At 36.9% G+C, this 24,295-nt stretch overlaps 1 protein-coding gene across 1 annotated transcript in view; it reads left to right on the top strand.

Moving 5' to 3' along the window:
* Positions 1–18,294, top strand: part of PTAR1 (protein prenyltransferase alpha subunit repeat containing 1) — a 49,856-nt gene extending 31,562 nt beyond the window's left edge. Inside the window, exons 6-7 of the mRNA XM_043565846.1 lie at positions 6,951–7,255; positions 9,192–18,294. Coding sequence (XP_043421781.1) covers positions 6,951–7,255; positions 9,192–9,534 — 648 coding nt within the window. The 3' untranslated portion in view covers positions 9,535–18,294. The remainder of the gene's footprint in view (positions 1–6,950; positions 7,256–9,191) is intronic.
* Positions 18,295–24,295: the final 6,001 nt, after the last annotated feature.

Here is a 24,295-nt window from a genome sequence, read left to right as displayed (position 1 = left end):
CGGTTTATATTGGCGTTGTGTTTCGGAGGGGGCGTCCCTTAATGTTATTGGAGTAGAAAGAGCACAAAGACAGATTCATACTGACCTGGCTTCAGATTTTGGCCCTGCTAGCCCTGTGTGGAAAGTGAGGCTTTAACCTTTTATCTGTGAAATACCAGCTCGACTGCCTTCCTCAGTGGATTGTGAGAATTACTGGAGTTTGTGCATGTGAAGTACTGGGCACCTAATAGAGGCTCACTGAATTTTAGTTCCTTTCTTTGTTCCCCACGGATAGAAAGTTTAGGTGAAACTGGCTACCAGTTTGCTAGATGAACTCTAGCAATGTACTGAAACTCTTTCATTCCCAGACGCCGGCCTATATGCTGGGTGTAGCATGATGACAAAGGGAGTGCTCTCAACAAATTGAAAATCTAGTTGAGGAGACAGATACCAGCAATTACGACATGCACGGGGTGTGATGGGAGCCCAGAAACGGCTTCTCATCCAGGCTGGGCTCGCTGGAAACGGCTAAGGCTGTGGCCCCGTCAGGGGTCTGGTGGGGTGTGGGAGATCTGGGTCCTTATGGAGTCTGGTCATCCCAGCTCCACAGCTTGGTGGTGCGTAGGGGGTGGGGAGGGGCACAGGGAGCATTGAAGATAAAGAAAAAGGCAGAGTGCAGGTGAGCCGAGAGGTCTTTGGAAACTTTCCTACCTTGATGTGGACCTTTTAAAGTGGCATTCCCATAAAGTCAGGAACACGGGGCCAAGGGGAAATTCTTGGTTTCTTGACACTTTTCAGATGTTAAAGATGAGAACTCATGAGCGGTGTGTTGACTCAGCTGTCTGGGTCCAGTCCGAGGCTCACCTGGGCTGTCCACCTGCTGTGCCCTGCCCTTGACCTCGGTGCTCTTCCTGTCACCACTGCTGCCACAGTGCTCTCTGGGGGCTAGATTTACAAAATCCCCTTTCTGCACTTAGAAACCACTGGGCCCTGCTAGGAGATCATGCCCTACCACGCTTTGTCTATTAGAGGAAGTAACCACAGAGGAATCACTGGTACCTGTCAGTGAGCTGGCATCTTTTTACATAGACAATTGAAAATACTATTTTTTAAAATGCTGGTATCCAGCATTGATAAGGGTGTGAAAACAAGCATTGTAGAAACAGGTATGATCTTACTGAAGGGTAACATGGCAGCGTTTACAGACTTTACCCAAAAAGAGGCATGTTCCTTTTGATCTAGCACTTCTGCCTACAGACGTAACGGGAGACGAGGTTCGGTGGTGTCATGATCAAAGGCTCCACTCGGTGGTCACGCAGACCTAACTTGAATCCTGACTCTGCCACCAAGTTGGCATGTGGCCCTGGGGGAGTTTCTTGGCCTCACTAACCTTCAGTTTCCTCATCTGTAAAATGGGCATGATGGTAATCCCTACCTCATCAAGTGTTGTGAATTAAATGGGAGAATCCACATAAAGTGGCTCTCACAAGGGCTCGTACTAAGTGTTGGGTAAACACTGGCTATTATATAAAATATGAACATTTGGTATATAAAAATACTGTTTATCATAGTGAAAAACTAGAACAGTCTAACCCTCCAATAATGACAGATTAGTTACATTGAATTATATCACAAATTGGAATATTTTGTTGGTACTAAAAGTTATATTTTGGAAGATAATTTAAAGAAAAATGTTCACTATGGGATAAGGATCTAAACTAAATATGAGATGGCCCTAATATAATTTTTAAACATATTATTAGCATTGAATGAGATTTTGAAGTGTTTGGAATACTGCTTGGCATGTTGTAACTGCTCAACGTTTATATATATCCTCACACATGATGTTACAGATATATTGCTTTGTGTTTTCTGTTACAAGCATGTATACATTTTCTGCTCAGAAAAAAAAAGAATAAAGAATTGTGAACAGTGCTAGGGTGGAATTATGAGATTTCATTTCCTATTTTCTATTCTGATTGTGTGTTCTAAGTGGATTTAAGTAGATTTTAAAATAGTCTCATTTGGACTGTGGGGTGAGAGGAAAGATCACGGTTCGCCAGTTTATTACTCCTAGCTAATTGAAAGTTGATACCTTGTGTCACTTGAGAAAGCACATAGGGTCATCTCTGCAAAAAAGATACACAGATGGCCAATAAAGACATGAAAAGATGTTCAGTGTCTTAGCCATGAGGGAAAAGCAAATGAAAACCAACTAGCATGGCTAAAATGAAAAACAGCAGTTACAAGTGTTGGCACGGATGTGGAGAAATTGGAGCCCTTATACATTGCTGCTAGGAATGTTAAATGGTGCAGCCACTGTGGGAAACAGTTTGGCATGTCTTCAAAAAATTAAACCTAGAATTACCATATATGACCCTGCAGTTCCACTCTTAGGTACATATATATACCCCAAAGAATCAAAAACATGTTCATACCAAAACTTATTACAGCAACGTTTATAACAGCATTATTCATAGTAGCCCCAAAAAGGTAACAACTCAAATGTTCAATAACCGACGAGTAGATAAATGCAATGTGGTGTATCCATCCACACAATGGAATATTATGCGGCCATAGAAAAGGAACAAAGTCCTGATACATGCCATAACATGGATGAACCTTAAAAACATTGCTGACTGAAAGAAGCCAGATTAGGATGGCCACATGCCCTATAATCCCATTTATATGACATTCAGAATAGGCAGAGCAGATTAGTGGGTGCCAGAGACTGGGGGGAATGGAGATTTAGGGGACTCCTAATAGGAATGGAAGTTGTTATGAAAGTGATGAAAATGTTCTGAAATTAGACAGCAGTGATGACTGTACAACTCAATATATACTAAAAACCACCAGTTTATTTTTTAACTTCAGAAATTCTTAAAGTACATTAGAAAGAATAAATCTTCAAGAATAGCTAAGAAATTGTTGAAAAAAATGAAAATGAGGAACAGTGTATACTAGTATCTATCTAAATGTTTATAAAAAGAGAGTAATCTTGGTACTACTCAGTAATTAACACACTAATGGAAAATACAAGGCCCAGAAGCAAATCCCAATACATAATGTGTACAAATTTCATTGAAATATGGAATTTCACATAACTGGAAAAAGGATTCTTTGTTCAATCTGTGATGCTGATTAAGATTGACCTTTTAGCAAATACTTGTAAGGTTTTAATATCATATACCAAACTGAACTCTAAATGGAATAAAAACTTACCTGAAGAAAAAAAAATGGAATTAAAAAAATCAGTTGCAGTAATATAGTAAGAAAGATATTTTTTAAAAAAAGAAAGATATTAATAACATAGGGACCTAATACCTTTATAAAGATCTCTTAAAGACTTGTAAGAAAAATTAAGGACTATCACAAATAGTAAATTAGGCAGTTATAAAAAAAGAGAATTAGGCAAAATAGGCAGTTTGCATAAGAAGACACAGGAAGAAGAAGAGAATAAAATAAATATCTAGCCTTAATGGTAAAAGGAAATGCAAATTAAAATGACATGATTTTCCACTTATTAAATTAGTGAATATTAAAGTACTAGTAAGGAATTTAAGAAATATTTAACATGTTCTTCCAGTAGAAATATAAATTACACAGCCCCTCTGGAGGGCACTTTGACAATATATATGAAGAACTTTAAAAAATGTTTCTCACTGTTCCAGTAAATATACTTCTAGAAATTTCTCCTAAGTAAATAAGTTGTGCACATAGACTTTATATATATATGTGTTCAAAAGGGTGTTACTTATACAAGAGTGGAAACAAAATGAGCGAATGGTTAAATTGTGATAATCTTTAGGATGAAATATAATGCAAAAGTTTAAAATTACAGAGTAATATTTAATGACATGGGTATATGTATATAATTTAGTGGAATGAAATCAGAATAAAAGAGTATCCCAAGTCTGTGGTCTGTGTTAAAGATAAACTGCGCACATGCATGCATAGAGAAAAGCTGAAAGACTGGTGATAGGCCAGAATGTTAAGAGTAGTTTTCTCTGGCCAATAAGGTGATGAATGACTCTTTTTGCTTTTTTTTGTATTCTGTATTTTTGAAATGTTCTAGAATGATCATTTTGTATCACTCATAATCAGAAAATAACCAAATGTATTTTTAAAAATTTATAGGGCAGATAGGAGATATATATATATATATATATATATATATATATATATATATATATACATTTTTTATTTTAATTTTAGGATTGTTACCTGTTATCCTTCTGGGTCATAGCCCTGCTTCTGTGGTTTTCTTGTAGCTATTTATTTACTCATTCATTTTTATAAGGAGTGCTGAAAAAGAATAGTAATATGTGAATTATATCATCTATAGGTCATTGATTCTGTCAGTACCTTACATTTAAGCCATATCTCTATGCAGTGTCTTTAAGATCATTTTTTTTTTAACATTCATTTCTGAAAGACAGAGACAGGGTGCAAATGGGAAAGGGGCAGAGAGAGAGGGAGACACAGAATTCGAAGCAGGCTCTAGGCTCCAAGCTGTCAGCACAGAGCCCGATGCAGGGCTCAAACTCATGGACTGCAAGATCATGACCTGAGCCAAAGTCGGCCGTTTAACCGACTGAGCCACCCAGGCACCCAAGATCACTTTAAAAGTAATGGCTGTCGCTTTAAAAAGTCATTGCTTATATCTCTCAACCTTTTTATTCTAGTAAAAAAAAAATGCCCTGAAATTCCTGTTAAAGTTTCTTTTCTAGTTTAGTATGCCTCTTAAATATATCAAGGGAAAAGAACACAGTGAATTTTTCTCTTAAAAAGTCTGTTAAAAAAATTTTTTTTTAATTTTTTAATGTTTTGGTTTTGAGAGAGAGAGAAGACACATGCAAGTGGGGGAGAGGCAGAGAGAGAGGAAGACAAAAAATCTGAAGCAGGCTCCAGGCCATCAGCGCAGAGCCCGACATGGGGCTCGAACCCATGAACCGTGAGATTACGACTTGAGCCGAAGTCAGACGCTTAACTGACTGAGCCACCCAGGCCCCCCAAAAAGTCTGAGAAATATCTTTAAAGGAATTAAATTGATACTGTTGAAAATCTTTCATGTCTGTGCTTTTTCTCAAAATTACAAAAAAAAATTAAAATTTTTGTATATAGAAATATGCAGTAAGAGGGGCGCCTGGGTGGCTCAGTCGGTTAAGCGTCCGACTTCGGCTCAGGTCATGATCTCACAGTCCGTGAGTTCGAGCCCCGCGTCGGGCTCTGTGCTGACAGCTCAGAGCCTGGAGCCTGTTTCAGATTCTGTGTCTCCCTCTCTCTGACCCTCCCCCATTCATGCTCTCTCTCTGTCGCAAAAATAAATAAACGTTAAAAAAAAAAAAAAAAGAAATATGCAGTAAGAAATAATCTAAAGGTTTTTCACATTATGTAAATTCCTTTTAAACATGTTTTGTACTCTTCAATCAATATTAAGAAGCCCTACCAAAATTAGAAATCTGATGTATTGTAGCCTAAATGTTCTGCAGGTTAATTCTTCAAAAATGTAACAACTTTAAGGTTAGTATGTATTTTTCTAAGGTAGAAGTTTATCTGGTGCTATTTTGTGCACTATTTTAATTAAATGAACAATCTTGTTTTCCATTTCTCAGAGATTTACCAGTTCTGGAAACAAACTTATTTGGCTTCAAATAAACTCTTGAGAACTTAAAGGAGATGTTTAAAACATTTCACGGATATAAATCTACTGTCCTAGCTGGGAGTAATCTTGCCCCTCTGTACTGGTCACTGAATTCATTAAATTGTTCACTTATAAAATACTTAGACGTCCACTCTGAGGCCACTGGGTATAGAATGATGGAAACAGCAATTAGGAGTGACTAAATATTTCAAACAACTTTTAGAGTTTAGTGAGGATGAAAAGATGTACAGTAAGTTCTGTAATATATATAGGAGAACACAGAGAAACTGTGGAGGTTCAGAAGAGGGAGAAATTTCTTCTAGGGAAGAAAGGGCATGTGAGAAATGGAGAGGTGATCTTGGTGCAGGAGGAGTTTACCTGGGGCCCTTGACGAGCAGGTGCAGGAGGAGCCCTTTGGCTTTGTGCGGTAGCTGCCATTCACTGCTGAAAAGTCTGTCTTTTTTCTTTAGCTGATCTGAAAATCCTCTGATGGAATGTGGCACGCCCTCAATATGGCTTTCACTGATCAAAATCCACTTGCGTTTGCTACTTGTACAAGACAGTGCCAAATAATTTATTTTTTCATAACTGCTGGCTTTTTATCATTCCATTCGAAATTGCTTAGTTTGCAGGATTGATAATACGCAGGCTTTCACAATTCACTGCTGAATTTTGTTTCATCTACTTAACACAATCATTTATCATTGATATGAATTGAGTTTGACATGAACAGTGAAAATTATGAGCTCTTGGAAATTCCTATTTTTCATGCATCATGTTTTTTGCACTAAGCCCTTAGAATTAGGTAGTGAACAAAACTGACATGCTCTGTGCCCTCATGGCACTTACATAGTGAAGAACAAATCACTACCTTGAGTCGATTGTTCAATAAATAATAAGTTAAATATTCTAGTGTTGGTTAAATGTTAAAGTTTACCTCAAAGTAACCTCTGAATTTATATTTTCTCTTCAACATCAGCATTCTTGTAAATAATCACCCTAATGTTCATCATTATTCTAGAATTTGGCTTTTCTGTGGGTGTGCCAATCAGAATGTGATTGATCAAGGTCCAGGGAAAGAATGACAAGTCTTTAAATTCTGTGGTGTATATAAAAAAAATCTCTTATTTATCAGGGAAAAGGGGAAACTAGCCTTTACCGAGCTTCTACTAAGTGACAGCACTGTGTTGGACATTGTATACAAAGTATTGGTAGAAACAATTGTTACCAGAAAAACAAGGAACAAATCAAAGAAATCCAAGGCGTTAATGGAGAAGAAAAGCCTTTGGCTATTCCACTTCTCACTTCCCTTTTTTCTTCCTACAAGATTCTTCTTGATGAACTGTCTTCTACTAAACACTGGGCATCCATGCACGTTTCAGACCACAGTGGATTTCACTACCGCCAGTTTTTGTTAAAGTCTTTGATTAGCCAAACTGTGATAGATGGTTCTGTATTGGAGCAAAACCCTCTGAGAAGTGACCCAGCTCTGGTTCTTGCAAAAGATGAAGCAGCAGCAGCTTCAACAGAGGAAGCAAGGATAAATCTTCCCCATCTTCTCGAAGAAGAAGTTGAATTCAGCACTGATCTTATTGATTCCTACCCAGGACATGAAACCCTTTGGTGCCACAGGTAAGAGAAGGGAAAAATCCGCTTTCTGCATGAAACCACATGTCTTCCTGAGAGCTGTAGAAGGTCCTACATTGTAGGCCTGCCTTCTGGAGTAAATATGGTAATCTGATTGTGGAGCTTTGCCTGAGTTCAGAGGAGTTTTCGTTACCACATCCTCATGATCTTCAATAAGTTCCTCATGCAGATCTCTGTCTAATGCTTAGATGGTGGCATTCAACCTTGACTGTGCAACAGCTGTGTTACTTCCAAACTGAAAACAAAAGTTTCTAGACTCCCTCCTTGGAGATCCTGATACTTGTAGCATGTGTGGGGTGGAAGGCTGCCATCTAGTCTTCAAAAACACAATGGAAAGAAACTTAGCAGGTACATTCTGATGCAGAGTCGGGTGTAGACCATTGATCAGACTGTTGATTGGACCTTGAGAATAGTTAAGCTTATTGAAGGTCTGCAAATTAACGTTCCTTAAGTAATAAACTCTTGACACTGGTTGGGTTTTTTTTGTTTTTGTTTTTTGGTTTTTTTTTTTTTTTAAAGTAAGGTGTACTTTGGGAGCAGGGCAGAATTATTAGGAAGGAGTGAAAGAGGATTAGCAACCTCATAACCTGAGTTCTGAGTACATTTGACAGCCAAGTAACTTTCATGTTGGAAGGAAGTCCAGGTATGGGAACCCCCTGATTGGTTCTTTTTTGAAGCATCTCTGTCTCTATAAATGCGGATTCTGCTTCAGGCTATAGGATTCTATTTGTAGACGAAGGACTTGCTATGCCAAGCAGGAGATAGGCGTTTTACATATTTGTATGTTCTTAAACTTGTTGAGATTTGCCACCTTTTGAGGAGACACGTTCAGCTGCTCCTCCATGCTAAGTACATTTAGAAGATGGGAGACCGTCTACCCTCTTTGGCACCTTCCTAAATTTCTTTTTCTCGTACTGAAGAGACACTCTTACTCCACATTTTCTAGAGACAAGATAGATACTAACCTCCATGTCATTGGGGTGTTACAGATTTTTTTGTTGCTATTTTATATTTAGGTACATCAGTAGCAAGGTTGAGAAAATTTTTAAATTATATTTGTGTTGAAGAGATAGCTAGATTAACAGAGTAGAAGCTTTGTATAAAAATTATTTGAAGTTTGGGGTGGGGCATGGGGAAAAGAGACAGGTGGGATGGCCTGGATGTTATACAGGCCAGTTTTCTACTACTGAGCCATTGCCCTTAGGCGCCTTATCTGTCCTTTGAGTTTTATCCTCTATAAAATGGGTAAATTATATGCTCCCTGTCTACTCCAGAATATGCTGGGGAAATGGACAGAATTAACTTTTCAGAGCTTAGAGTTGCTAATATGAATAATGAGATATCCCTGCTGCAGGGATATTTAATGAGACTATAGTTATAGTGACAGATTTCAGGGAAAGTTAAGTTGGTTTTTAGATAATAAGACCTGTTCTTACTAAAGGAAATACTGGATAGAGGCCATGGACTACGCCTCTAGCGGAGCTATTTAATCCCCTTGTTAATTCACTTCTGTTTTAGGATATCAGTAAAGTTAATTTTTGGTTCTGTTTTTTGTTCTTGTTGCTTTTTTTTAATAACAGAGATTGGGCTACGACCTATTTTCTAATTTCCGATAGTAGTTACAAAGAGTAACAATGCCAGGTGATTGCCATCATCTCAGTCGGTGATATTAAAAATCCTTTGGGGGTCGTATTATTCTTTCTCACAGTCCAGTAATCTGGGCTTGTAAGACTCTGGTCTAAATATGCAGAGACTTCAGGGTAACTACTCCGCCTCCTTCCTCCAGGTAACTCAGGGTTACCACGGGAGCCATGAACTGAGTACAGTAGTATGTTTTAAAATTATCAGCTTTTTTTTTTTCCTAAAAAGCTTGACTTTGTGATATGAGTTTTCTGTATTCTCTCCCCCTCCTCTTTCACAGGCGGCATATTTTCTACCTTCAGCATCACTTACGTGGTAGGTTTCCTCACAGTGTGACCCCATTGTCACCTGCAGACAGCCCTGGGGGAACTTCGAGTGACTTGCACCTCATCCCAGGAGGCCCCCACATGTCTCAGGCCATGGAGGTGGATGGGCTGAATGACTCTAGCAAGCAAGGCTATTCCCAGGAAACCAAACGCCTGAAGCGGACCCCAGCTCCAGACTCTCGAGGCCTGGAGATGGAGCATAGGTTCATCGATCAAGTATTGTCCACCTGCCGGAACGTAGAGCAGGCCAGGTTTGCCAGTGCCTACCGGAAGTGGCTGGTTACGCTGAGTCAGTGAGAGAGGTGGATTAGTCCTGCAAGGTTCCCCCTTTCAGTGCAATATTGCTTTCCTTTCTTACATAGTCGCATGAATTGTTTGCTGGTATGTGTTCTTCATCTTTAGGTTAAAAGTCCATAGTAAATCTTTAATTTTATTTATTTTGTTAAGAACTGGCATTCCTTTGGGGATAAAATAACTGAGTAGTTTCTTCCTGCTAAACAGTGAGTCTTAATTTTTTTCTTCTTCTCATCCTTTATATTTCTATACGTGAAGCTTCTCATTTGGTTCTCCTAATCGGTTCACAGACACATCTACCCACCTCAGTGCAGTTGCTTGCTGTATAGGCTAGTTTTTTTCAATTAATATTTTAAGTTGTAGTTCAGCCTTAGAATAGTACAAGCTCAAAATTACTCCATCTAATTACTGCTTTGAGAATCAAATGGCCAGATAGATGGGATTTGCAAAAATATAAATCATGTCTCTTTCTCGACTCAAGTTATCGACCAGTGTAACCAAAGTCAGAAGTATTGGAATTTATATAAAAAACATGCTTCCAATGTGTAATCCATTTTAAAGTGGTTATTTTAAAAGAAAAACTAATTTTAAGAGTTTATGTAATTGCAGTACTGGGAATTATTTTTATTACTAGTTTTGATAGATTCTTTTTACCTCAAATTTGGTATGGGCCAAAAACACTCACATTAGCCCTTATATAAACCTTTTTTTTTTTTTTTAACCTGGAATGCCATTTTCAGTTATTACTACTTGTTTTCCTTTTAAATTCACCATGAAAAGTGAAATATGCTTGGAAATGTATCCATAAACAATCTTCCTTTGTAAAAATTTAAGTTCTTGAGGATACACTTAAACCACACAATTTTTATGAAGTGGTTATTACAGATTTGCTGGCAAAAGCCAGGGGGAAAGAATAGATTTTGAAGGTTAGGTCTTCAATCTTTATTTTAGAAAATAAAACAACTTAAAGACTTTGATACTAAACTTATCAGGGATGAGGTACCAAAGCAGCCACCGAACAGCTGTATCTTATTTCTCAGTAATAAGGGCTGGGTTCTTCAGGTCTGTGGGAAAAGGGCCGACTAATGTTTACTTTCTGAATACGTTTCCCCCCTTTGTAAATGGTCTGTGTTTGTTCTTTCCCTTCCACTTATCTCTTCTTCATTTTCCCAGTCCCTTCCATATTTTTTGACACTTTCACTTTCGTATGTTTTTCCTTACTTGTCTAATTTTAAGGATGTGTTCTGAAGACATTCTCCATCCTCTTTCCACCGAATCTCATACCCCATTAAACACACAGACACACACAATATTCACAGGAACTGCCCTTTCAAAGGTCCCCTAATGATGGAAACCACCTGTTGTCCTCTGTGTGTGTGTAGGATGCCACACTGCAGAAGTAAGTGACCGCCGTGCTTTGCTTGTTTTTTTTACTTGCTAGGTCACCTTTAGGGTGAGGGGACAGATGTAAAGGCAGACTTCTCCTAGTATATATTATGGAAGCCTTGGACTTGAGCGAGGCACACTGCCTTAAGCTTAGGAAAAGAGCAAGTTCTTTATTTGTGCATCATGATTTTGTTGAGCAGCAAACTGTCAGGGGAGACTTGAGAATACCAGAAAAACTGTCCAGCCTGGCCCTTGTAGACAGAATCTGCTTTTCTCTCTTGGGGCAAAATTTCATAGTATTTAGGTAAGAAAATAATTGCCATTATGAACATAATCCCATGGCCCTTTGTCTACAAATACCTCAAGGTCTACCTAGACCTCTGTGGATAAAACCATTAGTTGATGATTTTCTCCACCTGCAGGGGATAGTGGGGAGACTACACAGAGATGACAGGAGAGATTCAGCCCATCCCACTGGATACATGTTGCCAGATCCTGGCCTCACTCAGTATTCCCTTCCACGCATCATTTTCAGTATCCCAAGTAATAGGGCTTCTTCTGCTTTGATGTGAGAGTGTCAGGACAGGAGTATAGACAGTCCCCTGTGAACCAGCGGCTCTGCGCCTTTTTTACCCTCCATACGGTGCCCTGCCCACCTTTGATGTTATCTGCCTTCATGTGTTTTAAGGCCCTTCATACACCCTCTTATGAAGCCATGCAGTCCTTTATGATATCTCGGTCTCTTCTTCCTAATAAAGTTTTGAGTAGGCAGTAAAAACACAAACATCCGAAGGATACTTAGCGTTTGTGACTTACGTGTGCTACTTTATTTCTAACGTTCGCATTTTTCAAGTGCTGATTCACAGAAAAACCTAGCATTGCCCCATATGGTTGTGTTTTTTTCCTAAATGGTTGACATCTAAACTCATTAGCTGTAGCATGGTAGTATCTCTTTGAGTGAATAAGTTCATGCTGTGGAAAGGATGTATCTTTTCAGGGACTTGTTAGTCTTTACCTTTTTTTCTATAAATATCCTTGTTGAAAGAAAAAGATAGTTTAGATTGATTGACACATTTCATCAAACTTTCATTAGGAGAATAGTCGGCCATCATACTGTCCTGTGGATCAAGAATACTACTGACAAGCCAAAAGCAATAAGATCTGTAAATACCTCCACACCACCTTCCTCCCCAGCCCCACCTTTTTTTAAGTATACCTGTTTTGGTAATTTGGTGTTCCCAGATTCTACTGTGTGCCTTGCACATGGCAAGGACTTATCAAATGTTTATCAAATTAATAAATGGTTCACTGAAAAAGGGAAAGATTGATCATGAGTAATGGATAGAATGAGTTATGATTGAGAAATTGATAAGTTAGAGCAATGGATTGTGAATGAATGATACATTCTAGCCTCATGATACTACAGGTGAGCTGTTACATATAGAATAAGTTAGATGATTCTTCTTCATTTAACGACCTTGTTTAAGCTGTTAAATCCCAGCCAAGAAATGCAGCTCTATGATTATGAATTAACTGTACTTTAATATATATTAAAAATTCATAGAACAAAGCTCGTTTGCATTAAGAACACCACTTTCTGTTCATTTATGGTATTGGAGGACAGATCTTGGCAACAGAGCCAGAGACTCTTTGGGGCATTTGAAGGAATTCTTTGATTTCAAAGACTTGTTGATTTGTATTTGTGCAAGGATAGTCATTTTATGCTTCTCCTTTTCTCCTCCCCAGCTTGAACTATAGACCTTTTAGGTATTTCTTAAACCTGTGTGAGTCATTTTCTTTTTCTCTTATTAGGTTTAAGGATTAGATACCTGTTAATGTCCCCTTTTTCTTTTCCAGGTTTTAGCATTTTTGTTACGTCTTTGGAAACTCTGGGCCCAGACTCTCAGTCATATCCCTTATTCCTATGGTACGGTTCTGATTAAAGGCTTCATTATTAATAGGATTAAATGTATACATGTTGTCACTAAAAGCCATTTAAATCTTCAGATAAGGGCTTATGTGACACAAGATATGAAAACAAAAGTTCCTTGACTTTTACGTGGCAGTTTGTAGGAAAGCATTTATGGTGGTAGACTGTGTGATTTAGATGAATTCAGGTCGTCATGTGAATTTATGCTTGTTATATAAAGAGAACTTTTAATATTGTTGAGAACAAGTTACCATTAGTAATTTTCTGTAGCACAAGATAGTATTTGACATGGGCTAAATATTAATTTAGGAGTACAGCTGTCACTTACTATACAACAGTCTAATCCGTATCTTAGTCCCTCTTAATTACAGAAGATACTAAAGGTTTAGTTATAAAAGGAAATAACACATATTCTTTGCAGAAAGCTTTTGTAAGCTTACAGTTATTTTGTTACTAGTAAATCAAATTTTAGACCTTTCAGATATTTAAAATATGCTACGGAATTCGAACAGCACCATTAAAAACTTTTGACTTCTGAGTGAACTTCTCCAGGAGAACGGTGCAGCCCCTGGCTGGCACTTTGCATGCTGCTGCCTCCCCATGCCTAGATGCACTCTTACTGTGCTCCTGTGTACTGGAGAAGTCTGGAGGCACAGCAAGGTGGAGACGTGCCCTGGCATGCAGGCAGCGAGCAGGAAAGAAAATCAGCCCTGAAAATCCTACTTGTCACACAGTGTCTTTGAAACAATAGCTATATATACCTTGTTAATTTGAGTGCCTTTCTTATTTCTGGAGGGAGCAAGATTAATGTTTAGGGAGAAAACAAAGGACAGAATTTTTATCAAACAGTTGATTGTAACTCATTTTATTTATTCCAGTTGCTAGACACGGTCCTGTGGAGTTTTTTTATCCATTCATGACATATTGATATGAGCAGGTAGGATGCTTTGGTTTGTATTTCTTAGTTAGCATTTTTAAACGCCCTGCCAAGAAGAATTAGTTCTTTCCCTGTGACAACTAACTTTTTGGGGATTGGAGGTATTTAGAGGACAGCGTGTGCATAATTACAGGTTAGTCCGAAACCTGTGCAGCCCATGTTCAAGGGAAACAGTGGCACTGTGCCTGAAAAGAAAGGCCGTATGATTGTCGTAAATGAATCCTTTGCCTCACTTTAAGGGTTTTAAGAATTCCCTCTCAAATTCTGTGTTGGAGGAAAAGAAGTAAATAGATGAAATTTAAAATATGGCATTTTATGTATTTGGTTACAGGAGAGGGGAGGGATAGAGAGTCCATATTTCAAGATTGCAGATAACTTTTAATTGTAATTTCATAAAAATATACAGCTAAAGATTCCAAAGTGCTTTTCAGAGGACTATTGAATAATATATTCCTAAATGGCAGCAATATGTCGTAGTTCATAGTGGAGACAGAAAACCATTGTGTCAGTTGTAGGGGTGTGTGTGTGTGTGTGTGTGTGTGTGTGTGCGCGTGTGCGCGCGCGCGAGCTTGCATTGCAGGAGGCACCTCTGGCTCTCAACCTGGACATCTGTATTCTCGTTAGGTTATGTTAAGACTGTAAAACCAAACTCTGTGCTAAAAAAAAAATAGAGAGGAGTAGCTTAGTCTGCTGATGAACCTTTGTGCTTCCAAGAATATTAGCTCTTATAGGTTGTGCTTTTTGGACAATAATATGGTCCACAAGGCTGACCCTGGCATTCTTTTATTAATCTGTTATTCCTCAGGGTGTAGAAGATTTAGTAAATTTAGGACAAAATTTTATATTCAGTGGCAAAAAAGAAAAGGCAAAAGTATGCTAAATATATTACTAGCTCTTAAAACTTTAGTATAGATAGTATTTTTTATAAACCCCTACCAGTGCAGTAGCTCATAGACGCTCTGTGCCTGCCTCACTCTTCACCTCGCTGCTTCAGTCCCTATGGCTCTATTATGAATGTTCTCTTAACGTCTTCTGCGGAAACAGTTTCTGTAATGTATTGTTTTCCACGTTGGGCAGAGGTGGGGGTGTTTCAGTTGACATCATTTGGTTTCTGGAAATCCTGTTCAGGAAATGATTACCGTTCGTTTTCAAACTGACAACTGTTTTGCCTCCTAAAACCTCACTTTCCCTGAAAGAGTGTTCTGTGTGCAGACCCCGTATGTGTTCAGTACATTGCATGATGCCTCACGCCTTGTAGGAATCCAACGGGGCGCGATCGTTAAAGGCTAGAAAGTGAAAACTAGCCTCCCTCTGTCTCGGCACCATTGCCCACATGCGTGGCTTCAGGAGAAATCCAGTATTGTGCGGAAGGTACATAATTAGCTTCAAACCATGCAAGGCAAGATACACAGCTGCATCACATTGTAAGTGAAATTTTGATACTTTTAAGGCATATATATGTGTGTGTTCACATATATGTATGTATATATGTTTAAACGAGATTTGGAACTTGAATTTATATAGTGATTTTACAGAGAATTTTATTTAAAGGGTTTTTATTTTCATATTTGCTTAAAGTGCACCTATTTAAAAGCAGTTTTCTTTATTAAACCAGCCCCCTCAAGCAAAGTTGGAAACCTAACACAAGTGCCATTTGCCTGAATTAACCAGATATTTGTGTAAAATGTTTATTTTTGTCTTTGGATGCTTATGCACCATGACATTCTGGCTTTTCTTCATACCTTTAGGGAATCAGCCTTAATTTTATGTATGGCCATCACTTTCCTCAAAGTACTATGCAGCTTACTTCAAATGTTTATTTATCTTTATAAAGTGATCAGTAATACATATTCAGATTTTTTTTCATGTCCTGGGGTGAACAGTTTCACACGTTCAGATAGTGACTCATAAAGCATTTTGTCAGAAGTGCTCAAATATTATCTTCCCTCACCAGTGTCATCTTGCATTTGAAGCAGGTACTTTTTCTTAGTGGTTAAAGAATGAGTGTAGACTGAGTGCAGTCATAGTAGGTGCTCAATAAATATTTAGTCAGTTATTGATCTCATGGCAAATTAACAGCTTTTGGAGAGGAAACTTGTTACCTTTTCACGGAGGAGCATATTTTTAAAGCAATATATGTTTGAAACTGAAAAAATTACATCATTTGGCATCAATTACTAGGCTTATTTAGGCTGGAGTTAGTAACATGCAATAAACGTACTGTTTGTGTAGAACACGGTCTGAAGATAGGAGATGGGGAAAGTTTAAGCAGCATCTTTTTGTGCAAGGCACATTAATAAATGTGATTAAATGTCTTAATAGGCTGCCAAACTCAAGAGAGAGAGAGAATTACTGTAGACGCCTACAGTCGGTTTCTCTGTTGGTGTACTTGGTGTTACCTGGCTTAGGTTCTATTTATTTCTTCTTAAAACTTGGTTGCTTTCCAGTGTCTTCAAAGTGGTAATGGTAAAATACAGAATTATATTAAATAACTTCTCCTTGTTTTCTCAAAACATCTTTAATATGAGGGAGAAATTTTTATGAAAGATACAGTAGTTTCAGAATCTGCTCATTTGTGACTTTCAGAGCATCTTTGACAGAGCTTACTCAGTGTGAACAGATTTAAACGGTTGAAAAACAAACATTCCAGCCTGAGCTGTGAGGAACAGAGTGTGTAATACAAGTGTAATTAGGCATCGCCTCCTGGCGAGGTTCTTGATGCATGACTGTGATGCTGGCCTCTGACTGTGGTGACCACTCAGTATTATATTTTGGTGGTGTTCCTGGGAGAATAATGAAATGTGTGCTAGATTAATTTGTATTTGAGATGGACACAATAAAAGATGATGTAGTATCAATATGCCAGGGATTTATACACACTATTACTGAAATTTTTTTTAAAAAGAGGAGGGGAAGAAAATGACAAAAGGTCAGTGATATTTTTTAATAGCCTCTAAGAAAGTTTTTTTTTTTTTTTAAGTCCAAGTCTCTTAGACACTAAGCAGTTGCTAACCTTATTTAACACTGTGGGACTTTAAGGGATAGTTCTCAGATACTGTCTGCTGTTAGAATTGACGATGTGTGTGAATTTTACATTGCTTGCAGATTTTCCAAAAAATGGAGTATTTAAGTTGCAGTTTAATGATTTTTAAAGATTTTCTTGTAGGTCGTGGTTCAGTGGACAAGTTACATATATGATCTGTGGTGCAAGGTCAGATCCTGGGCATTAAAGATAAGTTTGGCTACCTTAATTTTACTGAAGATACTAATTGTTTCCCTCTGATTGCACTTTTTTTTTTTTTTAACTATTTTCCTCTGTGTTCCAGTCTGCATTGAAGTTCCTTTAGCTCTCACAATACATAGTAATTGACATTTCTTAAGGATTAAATATTTTGTGAATTCTTTTTACATTTAAAATGTGTATCTTGCAGAGGGATAAAAATTAATTTTGCAGTAAAGTATGTGCAGAGTGTGCTTACAGAGTCCTGGGAGATCGTACTCCAGATTACTTAAAGTAGGATGCTAAATTCTAAGGCTGTAAGTGACTGTAGACTATCTGTATGAGCATTGTCCAGTAGGAAGAAATGGGAGCCACATATGTAATTTTTAATTTTCTAGCAGGCACATTAAAAAAAGAAACCCATGACATTAACTTAACTATTTTAATTAACCCAATATATTAAAAATATTTCACTATGTAATCAGTATACAAAATTATGGAGATATTTTGCTTCCCACCCCCCCCCCCCCCTTGTAAGTTTCTAAAAAATTCATTGTGTATTTTGCACTCACAGTGCCTGTCAGTTCTGACTGGCTACTTTGTAAGTGCTCAAATAGCCATGTGTGGCTAAGGGCTGCTATATCGGACGGTGCAGGTTCATAGGGTACAAAATTTGACTTTATTTTAAATTGGGGAGATGGTGAGGTAGGCATGAAATTATGGTACTTTAAAAATTAGTATACTTAGAAAAGTATCTAATACAATTACCCACATTGTCTACATTTTAAATTTGCTGTAGAAGTAGCTCAATCTGTTCCAATTTGCCAAGCATTATCTAAAGAGGAAGAAATTCCATGCCATGTAAAATACCATGCTATGCTCATTATAACAACACATTATTAACACATTTTTCAATGTGTTCACTAAATTCAGTCCTGTCTCTTCAAAATAATAGCTTAAATTGCATGTTAATTGTGTATCTGTACTTGTTTTGTTTTTATATTATTCTTATAATAATGTGTATTAACAAACAGCCCTAGGATTCTAATCTTCCTATGCATCTGTCTTCCAGTACTTACTGGTACACTTACTAAGTTGTTACAAGTGGCAGAAAAGTAGAATGAACCATCGTTTTTTGTTTTTTTTTTTTTTCATTAGATTGTTTTTATCATGTGATCATGTACCAAGCCAGCTATAAATTATTGTATTTCTGTAGAATATGAAAAATAGTGTTTATGTCTTAACTTTGCTAAATGTTTGCAATTTCTAAGTAAACTTTTCATCTCCTAAGATGAGTGAAAGTGTGCGTTTATTTTTGCTTGTTTTGGTGGTGGTGTTTTATATTTTTTAATTTTTAATGTTTATTTTTGAGAGAGAGACAATGCGAGCAGGGGAGAGGCAGAGAGAGAGGGAGACACAGAATCTGAAGCAGGCTCCAGGCTCTGAGCTGTCAGCACAGAGCCCGATGAGGGGCTTGAACTCACAAACCATAAGGTCATGACCTGAGCCAACATCAGACGCCTAACCGACTGAGCCACTCAGGGGCCCCAACTCGTTTTGGTGTTTTAAACTCCACTCCATTCTGCCAAGCAGTCCTGTTTAATTGCTGTGATGGTGGTAATGGGATGGATGTGTGAGCTGTTGTCTAAGTGAAACCAACTGATTTGATTACTTACGCTTGTAGAAGGAATTAAAAATGTCATTTGTGTCTAGGACATTAAAAAAATATCGAAAACAAATTAGAGAAACTGTCACACTTGTCTTTAGAGTGCATTAACAATGACTAATTGACTTATGAAAGTCATTATAACTAGATATGCTTTTTCTCATACATTTTAAATGAAGGCATAGAGCAGAGAATTACTTGATTATTTCGGGGTTCTATCCCATGTTTTCTTACCCTGGAACCTTACTTCCATATATTTTAAGCTGGACACAGCATTTACAGTTATTTAAATGGCTTTAATACCTAAGTATACTCTGAAAAGTATTGATGACGTGGATACTTTTTTTACTCAGATTTTAAATACTCAAAAAGTTGTTTTGTGGGAAAAGCCTTTGCTGCCTTGTCCCATGACTCTTTAGGATTATATTTTAAATAACGCACTATTATTACCTATGCCTATTTTTGATAGGAAACAAGGTACAGAATTTATTTGCATCATGCCAAAGTACCACAAACAATGTTTTCGCTTTGATATGCTAAGGAAGGGAACTAGCTTGCTAAAGACAGTGTTGGTTTGAGTTAGTAGGCAGATTATATAAGAAGTGTGACAACAATTTATATTAGCAAAGTGCGTCCCTGGGAAATTGCTTTACCTAATAGGATGCTTCTTGAAATGAAAGATTAACAGTAAAAACAGACGCAGGATGATACACTAGCTAATTAAAATTTTTAAATATGATAAGCCATTCATCATTTGTATATATTTAGCACTTTCCTCATGTTGCAATCTCAAATTTTTGCTTTTGGTGTTTTTTGGTTTTGTTTTGTTTGTTTTAGGAGAAGAAGCAGTGATTTGTTTTTTTGTTGTTACTGCTTTTTTAAAAAGTGGCAGGATTCCTATCTTTCCCATTCTACTCCAAAATGGCTAGATTGGGCATCAGCTTTATTTAAGATAGCAAGTTACAGTATGCCCTTTTCTTATGAGAAGTACAGTATTATTATATATGCCCTATGCTACAGAATTTGAAAACAGAAGCAATAATTACTGTACTAACTTTTCTTTCACAGAAAGATTCTTAGAGTAACCCTGGCTACCAGGAAGAACTCCCTTACCACTCCTTATAATTACCTGAAGAACAGACATAATACTTCTGAATTTATACTTTTACTATCAGAATCCTCCAAAGATACACAAATCTCTTGTATCAGATTCCTTATTTGCTTCTCAGGGTAATTACAGTATGATTAACGAAAGGTCTGCTCTCTGTGTAGGGGAGCTAACTGTGGGCTGAAATTGGGCCTCCATCATATTATTTTTGTGTTCTCATATTTCTTAAATCGCTAGTGATCTCTGTAGACATGTTGAGAGAATATTGGAAGGTTGGTGAGTAATTGGTATTGGTGCAGCATCAGTCACCCCTCTGTTTTCAAGGAAATTTTGTAGACACTTACGGTCTAAGGTCCCCTAGAGCAAAAATCACCAGTTTTTTCTTGTTTGTAACTAAGTTGCGACATACCTAATTTGTAACATTGATCTCATGAGTCTTAATATTAGTTATTCCATGTGAAGAAATTTTTAAGTTTAAAGCATTTTGTGTGGCATTTGTTAGTAAAAATCAGAAACAACTTGAATACACAGTAGGAGATTCAGTAAATTGGTATTTTCCTACAGTGGTGGTATATGCACTCACAAAAATAGAATATAAAATTACATGAAAAAATGTCATAATAAATTTTTAAAAGGATGTTATAGAGAAAAAATAGGAAATTATAGAGAAGTTTAAGATTCTGATTTTATTTTAAACATTGAAGTTAATTACCATTTCCAACAATGGCAGGACAAACACTCCTACTGAACACAAATTAAAATGTTGGAAAAAATACTAAAAATTTTTTTCAAAGCAGGATAAAGAAATCTACATCATACTGAAACTGCAGAACACCAATAGAAAGATAATATCTTACAAGTAATTGAAGACAAAGACATTAAGTCAATAGCTAACTTCTTGTTAGAGTCAGAAGGTATGGGAATGATAAATTTAATGTGCTGGAATTACGTAACTGCCATTATAGAATTCTGCATACAGAAAATGTTCTTGGAGGAATGAAGGTAAAAGAAACATATATACTGAAATCATATGCACATATATGATTTTCATTCATGTAAAATTTTAAAAATAGTCAAGTCTACAAAGAAAGCAAGAAAATTATGATTATAAACGTCATGATTATTATAAAGCTCAACCAGTTGCATCTGGATGTTGGGAAAGAACAGAACCATGATCAAGGATGGGATCAAGATAGGGAACTTCTGGACTTCTGGCAGGATTCTGTGTCTTGAATTGGGCCATGTGGACATGTCTTATATATTTTATGTACTTTTCTCCATGTTCTATTCACAATAAAAGAAAAATACCTTTTAGAGGACAAAGTTATTTTTAAATAAAGTACACTATTTGTGGAATACATAGTCTATGAAATATTCCTACCAAATTGACCTGTAAATTCAACATAATCTATCAACTTTTCAATTAGTTTTTTCAGTGAAATTGATAAACCACTTGAAAATTTATATGAAAATGAATAGGATTTAAAGTAACCAAAACAATCTTGAAAAGCTGGCTTACTCTCAAGCTATAGTAATCAAGACTATTGTTTTGGCATAAGACTAGACAAATCTTTGGAACAAAATAGAGCCTGGAAACAGACCTACACACGTAGAGTCCATTAATTTTTGACTGAGGCCATCAGGGTCATTTCAATGGGGAAATCTAATAAATAGTGCTGCAATAATAAAATAACCATATGAAAAAAATAAGCCTCAACCCTTAGCTCAAAAAATATACAAAAATTAATTAAAAATGATCACAGAACAGAACATAAAACTAAGAACACATAAAACCACTAGAAAACAGGAGAATATTTTTGCATCCTTGAGGTAGACTGACTGTATTGGACAGGACACAAAAAAGTCCTAATAATAAGGACATGATCAGTAGAAATTTTAAATCTAGAAGGCCATGCAAATTTATAGGAATGTGTGTGTGCTCAGGAAAGACCTGAGAAGGCCATAGCTTTCACCTCTCACTCCACAAGCAGGAAGTGAAGGCTAAGACAGTTATAAACTGCCTGTTGCAACATGCACTCAGGACCCTTCAGCAAGAACTAGAGATTTGATTCAAGGGACTCTGTCCAATCATCAGCTGACCACTGGGTGACTGAGTAGAGACTTCAGTGGCTACACGCTTTAAAGAATATGAGCTTTACAAAAGTAGTTCAGAAAAGTCACTAAACAACAACAATTAGTGACAATAAACCATGAGGATGAAGGAGAATCTGATACCCAGATCTGGCACATTATATTATTCAAAGTGTCTGATTTGTAACAATAATATAATACATAGAAAGAAACTACGGCTGATACCCAAGGGAAAAAAGCAATCAATAGAAATTGCCCTTGAGAAAAAAAAGACATTAGACTTAAATCTTTAAACAAGCCATTTTAAATATGTTCAAAGAACTAAAATAACCATGTTTAAAGAACTAAAGCAAAATGAGAACCATGCCTCACCAAATAGTGATGGGTATTTTAAAGGGAATGAAATTGCTCAAACTCAGCCAAATAGACCCTACCTAGCTGACATACCTCTGGGAAGACAGATACATAAGTGGAATGAAACAGAGATTCTGCAAAGTTGAATAGTTAATTGTAGTTTTTGTACCCAAAAAACCACAGGGGTCACCAACAGATTCAAATAAGATGAAAGGATGAGTGAAAACATGTCAACTAACAACATATTCAGTCTGAGAAACAAAAAGAAAAAGAATAAAAGTACATAGAGCCTAAGGGACCTGTGAGGCACCATCAAAGTGACCAATGTATGTATTGTAGATGTCCTCAAAGGGAAAAAAGTAAGGAGAAGAAAATATTTGAAGAGCACAAATCTACAAATCCAAAAATGTCAATGAACTGTAGGCGGAACATATTCAAAAAGACCCACATTGAAGATACATTATAACCAAACTGTCAAAAGCCCGTGGACAAACAGAAAATCTTGAAAGCAGCATGAGAGGAGACTTATCATGTACAGAGGGTCCTCAGTAAGATCAACATGTGATTTCTCATCAGAAACCATGGAAGCTTCTAGAGGGCACTAGCGGGTATCTTCAAAGTGCTCAGGAGAAAAACTCAACCAAGAATCTTATATCTGGTAAAATGAACCTTCAAAAATAAAAGAAATTAAGACAGTCCCAGATAAAAACAGAGTTTATCACTAGCAGAACTGCCATAGGAAGAAATGTGCAAGCGAGGCCTCCAGGCTGAAATGAAAAGACACTACAACTTTCCACATGAAAAAATTAAAAGTGCCAGTGAAAGTAACTACATAGTATGTATGTACATAGTATGTAACTACATACATACCCTTTGTAACTCTTTTCCCCTCTAACTTAAAAGGTAACTGTATTGCAATAATTATAAATTTATTTTCTTGGATCTACAATGTATTAAGAAATAGGCCATGACGAAATAGAAAAAGGGTGGAGAATAGAGCTATACAGCTTACCAGTTTTTGTATACTACTGAAACTAAGCTGGCGTCAGTACAACCTAGACTGATCTAAATTAAGATGCTAATCCTATTCCTGGGGTGGTCACTAAGAAAATAAGTCAAAAGTATGCATAATAGAAGCAAGGGAATTAAAATGGTGCACTGAGAAATATATAACAAAGAAGGCAACTGTGGAATAACTAAGGAGCAAAATAAGAGACATGGAGAAAACCAAGTGACAGACATAAATCCTACCTTGTCAGTAAGTATATGAAAAGTAAATGGATTAAACTCAAAGTAATAGGCAGAAATTGGAAGAATGGATTATAAAAACATGATTTCAGGAGAATGAGGAGACACGCCATATTCTGGGAGATAATATTTACCAAAGATATAGCTAATAAAAAACTGTTATCCAAAACATACAAAGAACTCTTAAAACTCTAAAATAAGAAAATGAACAACCTGATTAAAACTTGGCTGAAGACCTTAGCAGATACCTCACCAAAGAAGATACGCAAATAAAAAATAAGCATATGGCAAAGCTCCGCTCCACGTGTCATTAGGGAAATGCAAATTAAAACACTGAGATACGACTACATACCTATTTAAAAGGCTAAAATCCAAAACACACCACCAAATGCCGGCAATGATGTGCAGCGTTGTTCACAGGAATGCAAAATGGTACAGCCACTTGAAAAGACAGTTTGGCAATTTCTTATAAAACTAAACATAATCTTACCATACAATCCAGCAATTAAGCTCTTTGGTATTTGCCCAAAGGAATAAAAATCTTATGATACACACAAAAATCTGCACACAGATTTTTATAGCAGCCCTATGCATAAGTGCCAAAACTTAGAAGCTGTCAAAATGTCTTTCAGTAAGAGACTGGCTAAATAAACTGTGGTCTGTCCAGATAATGAAATATTAACACTAAAAAGGAATGAGCTATCAAGCCATGGAAAGGTATGGAGGAAATTTAAATGCACATTACTAAGCAAAAGAAGCCAGTAAAAACCACGGACTTTGGACAATAATGACGTGTTAAGGTAGGTTCATCAACTGTAACAAAT

This window comes from Prionailurus bengalensis, chromosome D4, assembly GCF_016509475.1.
Source record: "Prionailurus bengalensis isolate Pbe53 chromosome D4, Fcat_Pben_1.1_paternal_pri, whole genome shotgun sequence".
Taxonomy (NCBI): domain Eukaryota; kingdom Metazoa; phylum Chordata; class Mammalia; order Carnivora; family Felidae; genus Prionailurus; species Prionailurus bengalensis.
This window is presented reverse-complemented; position numbering and strand designations above follow the sequence as displayed.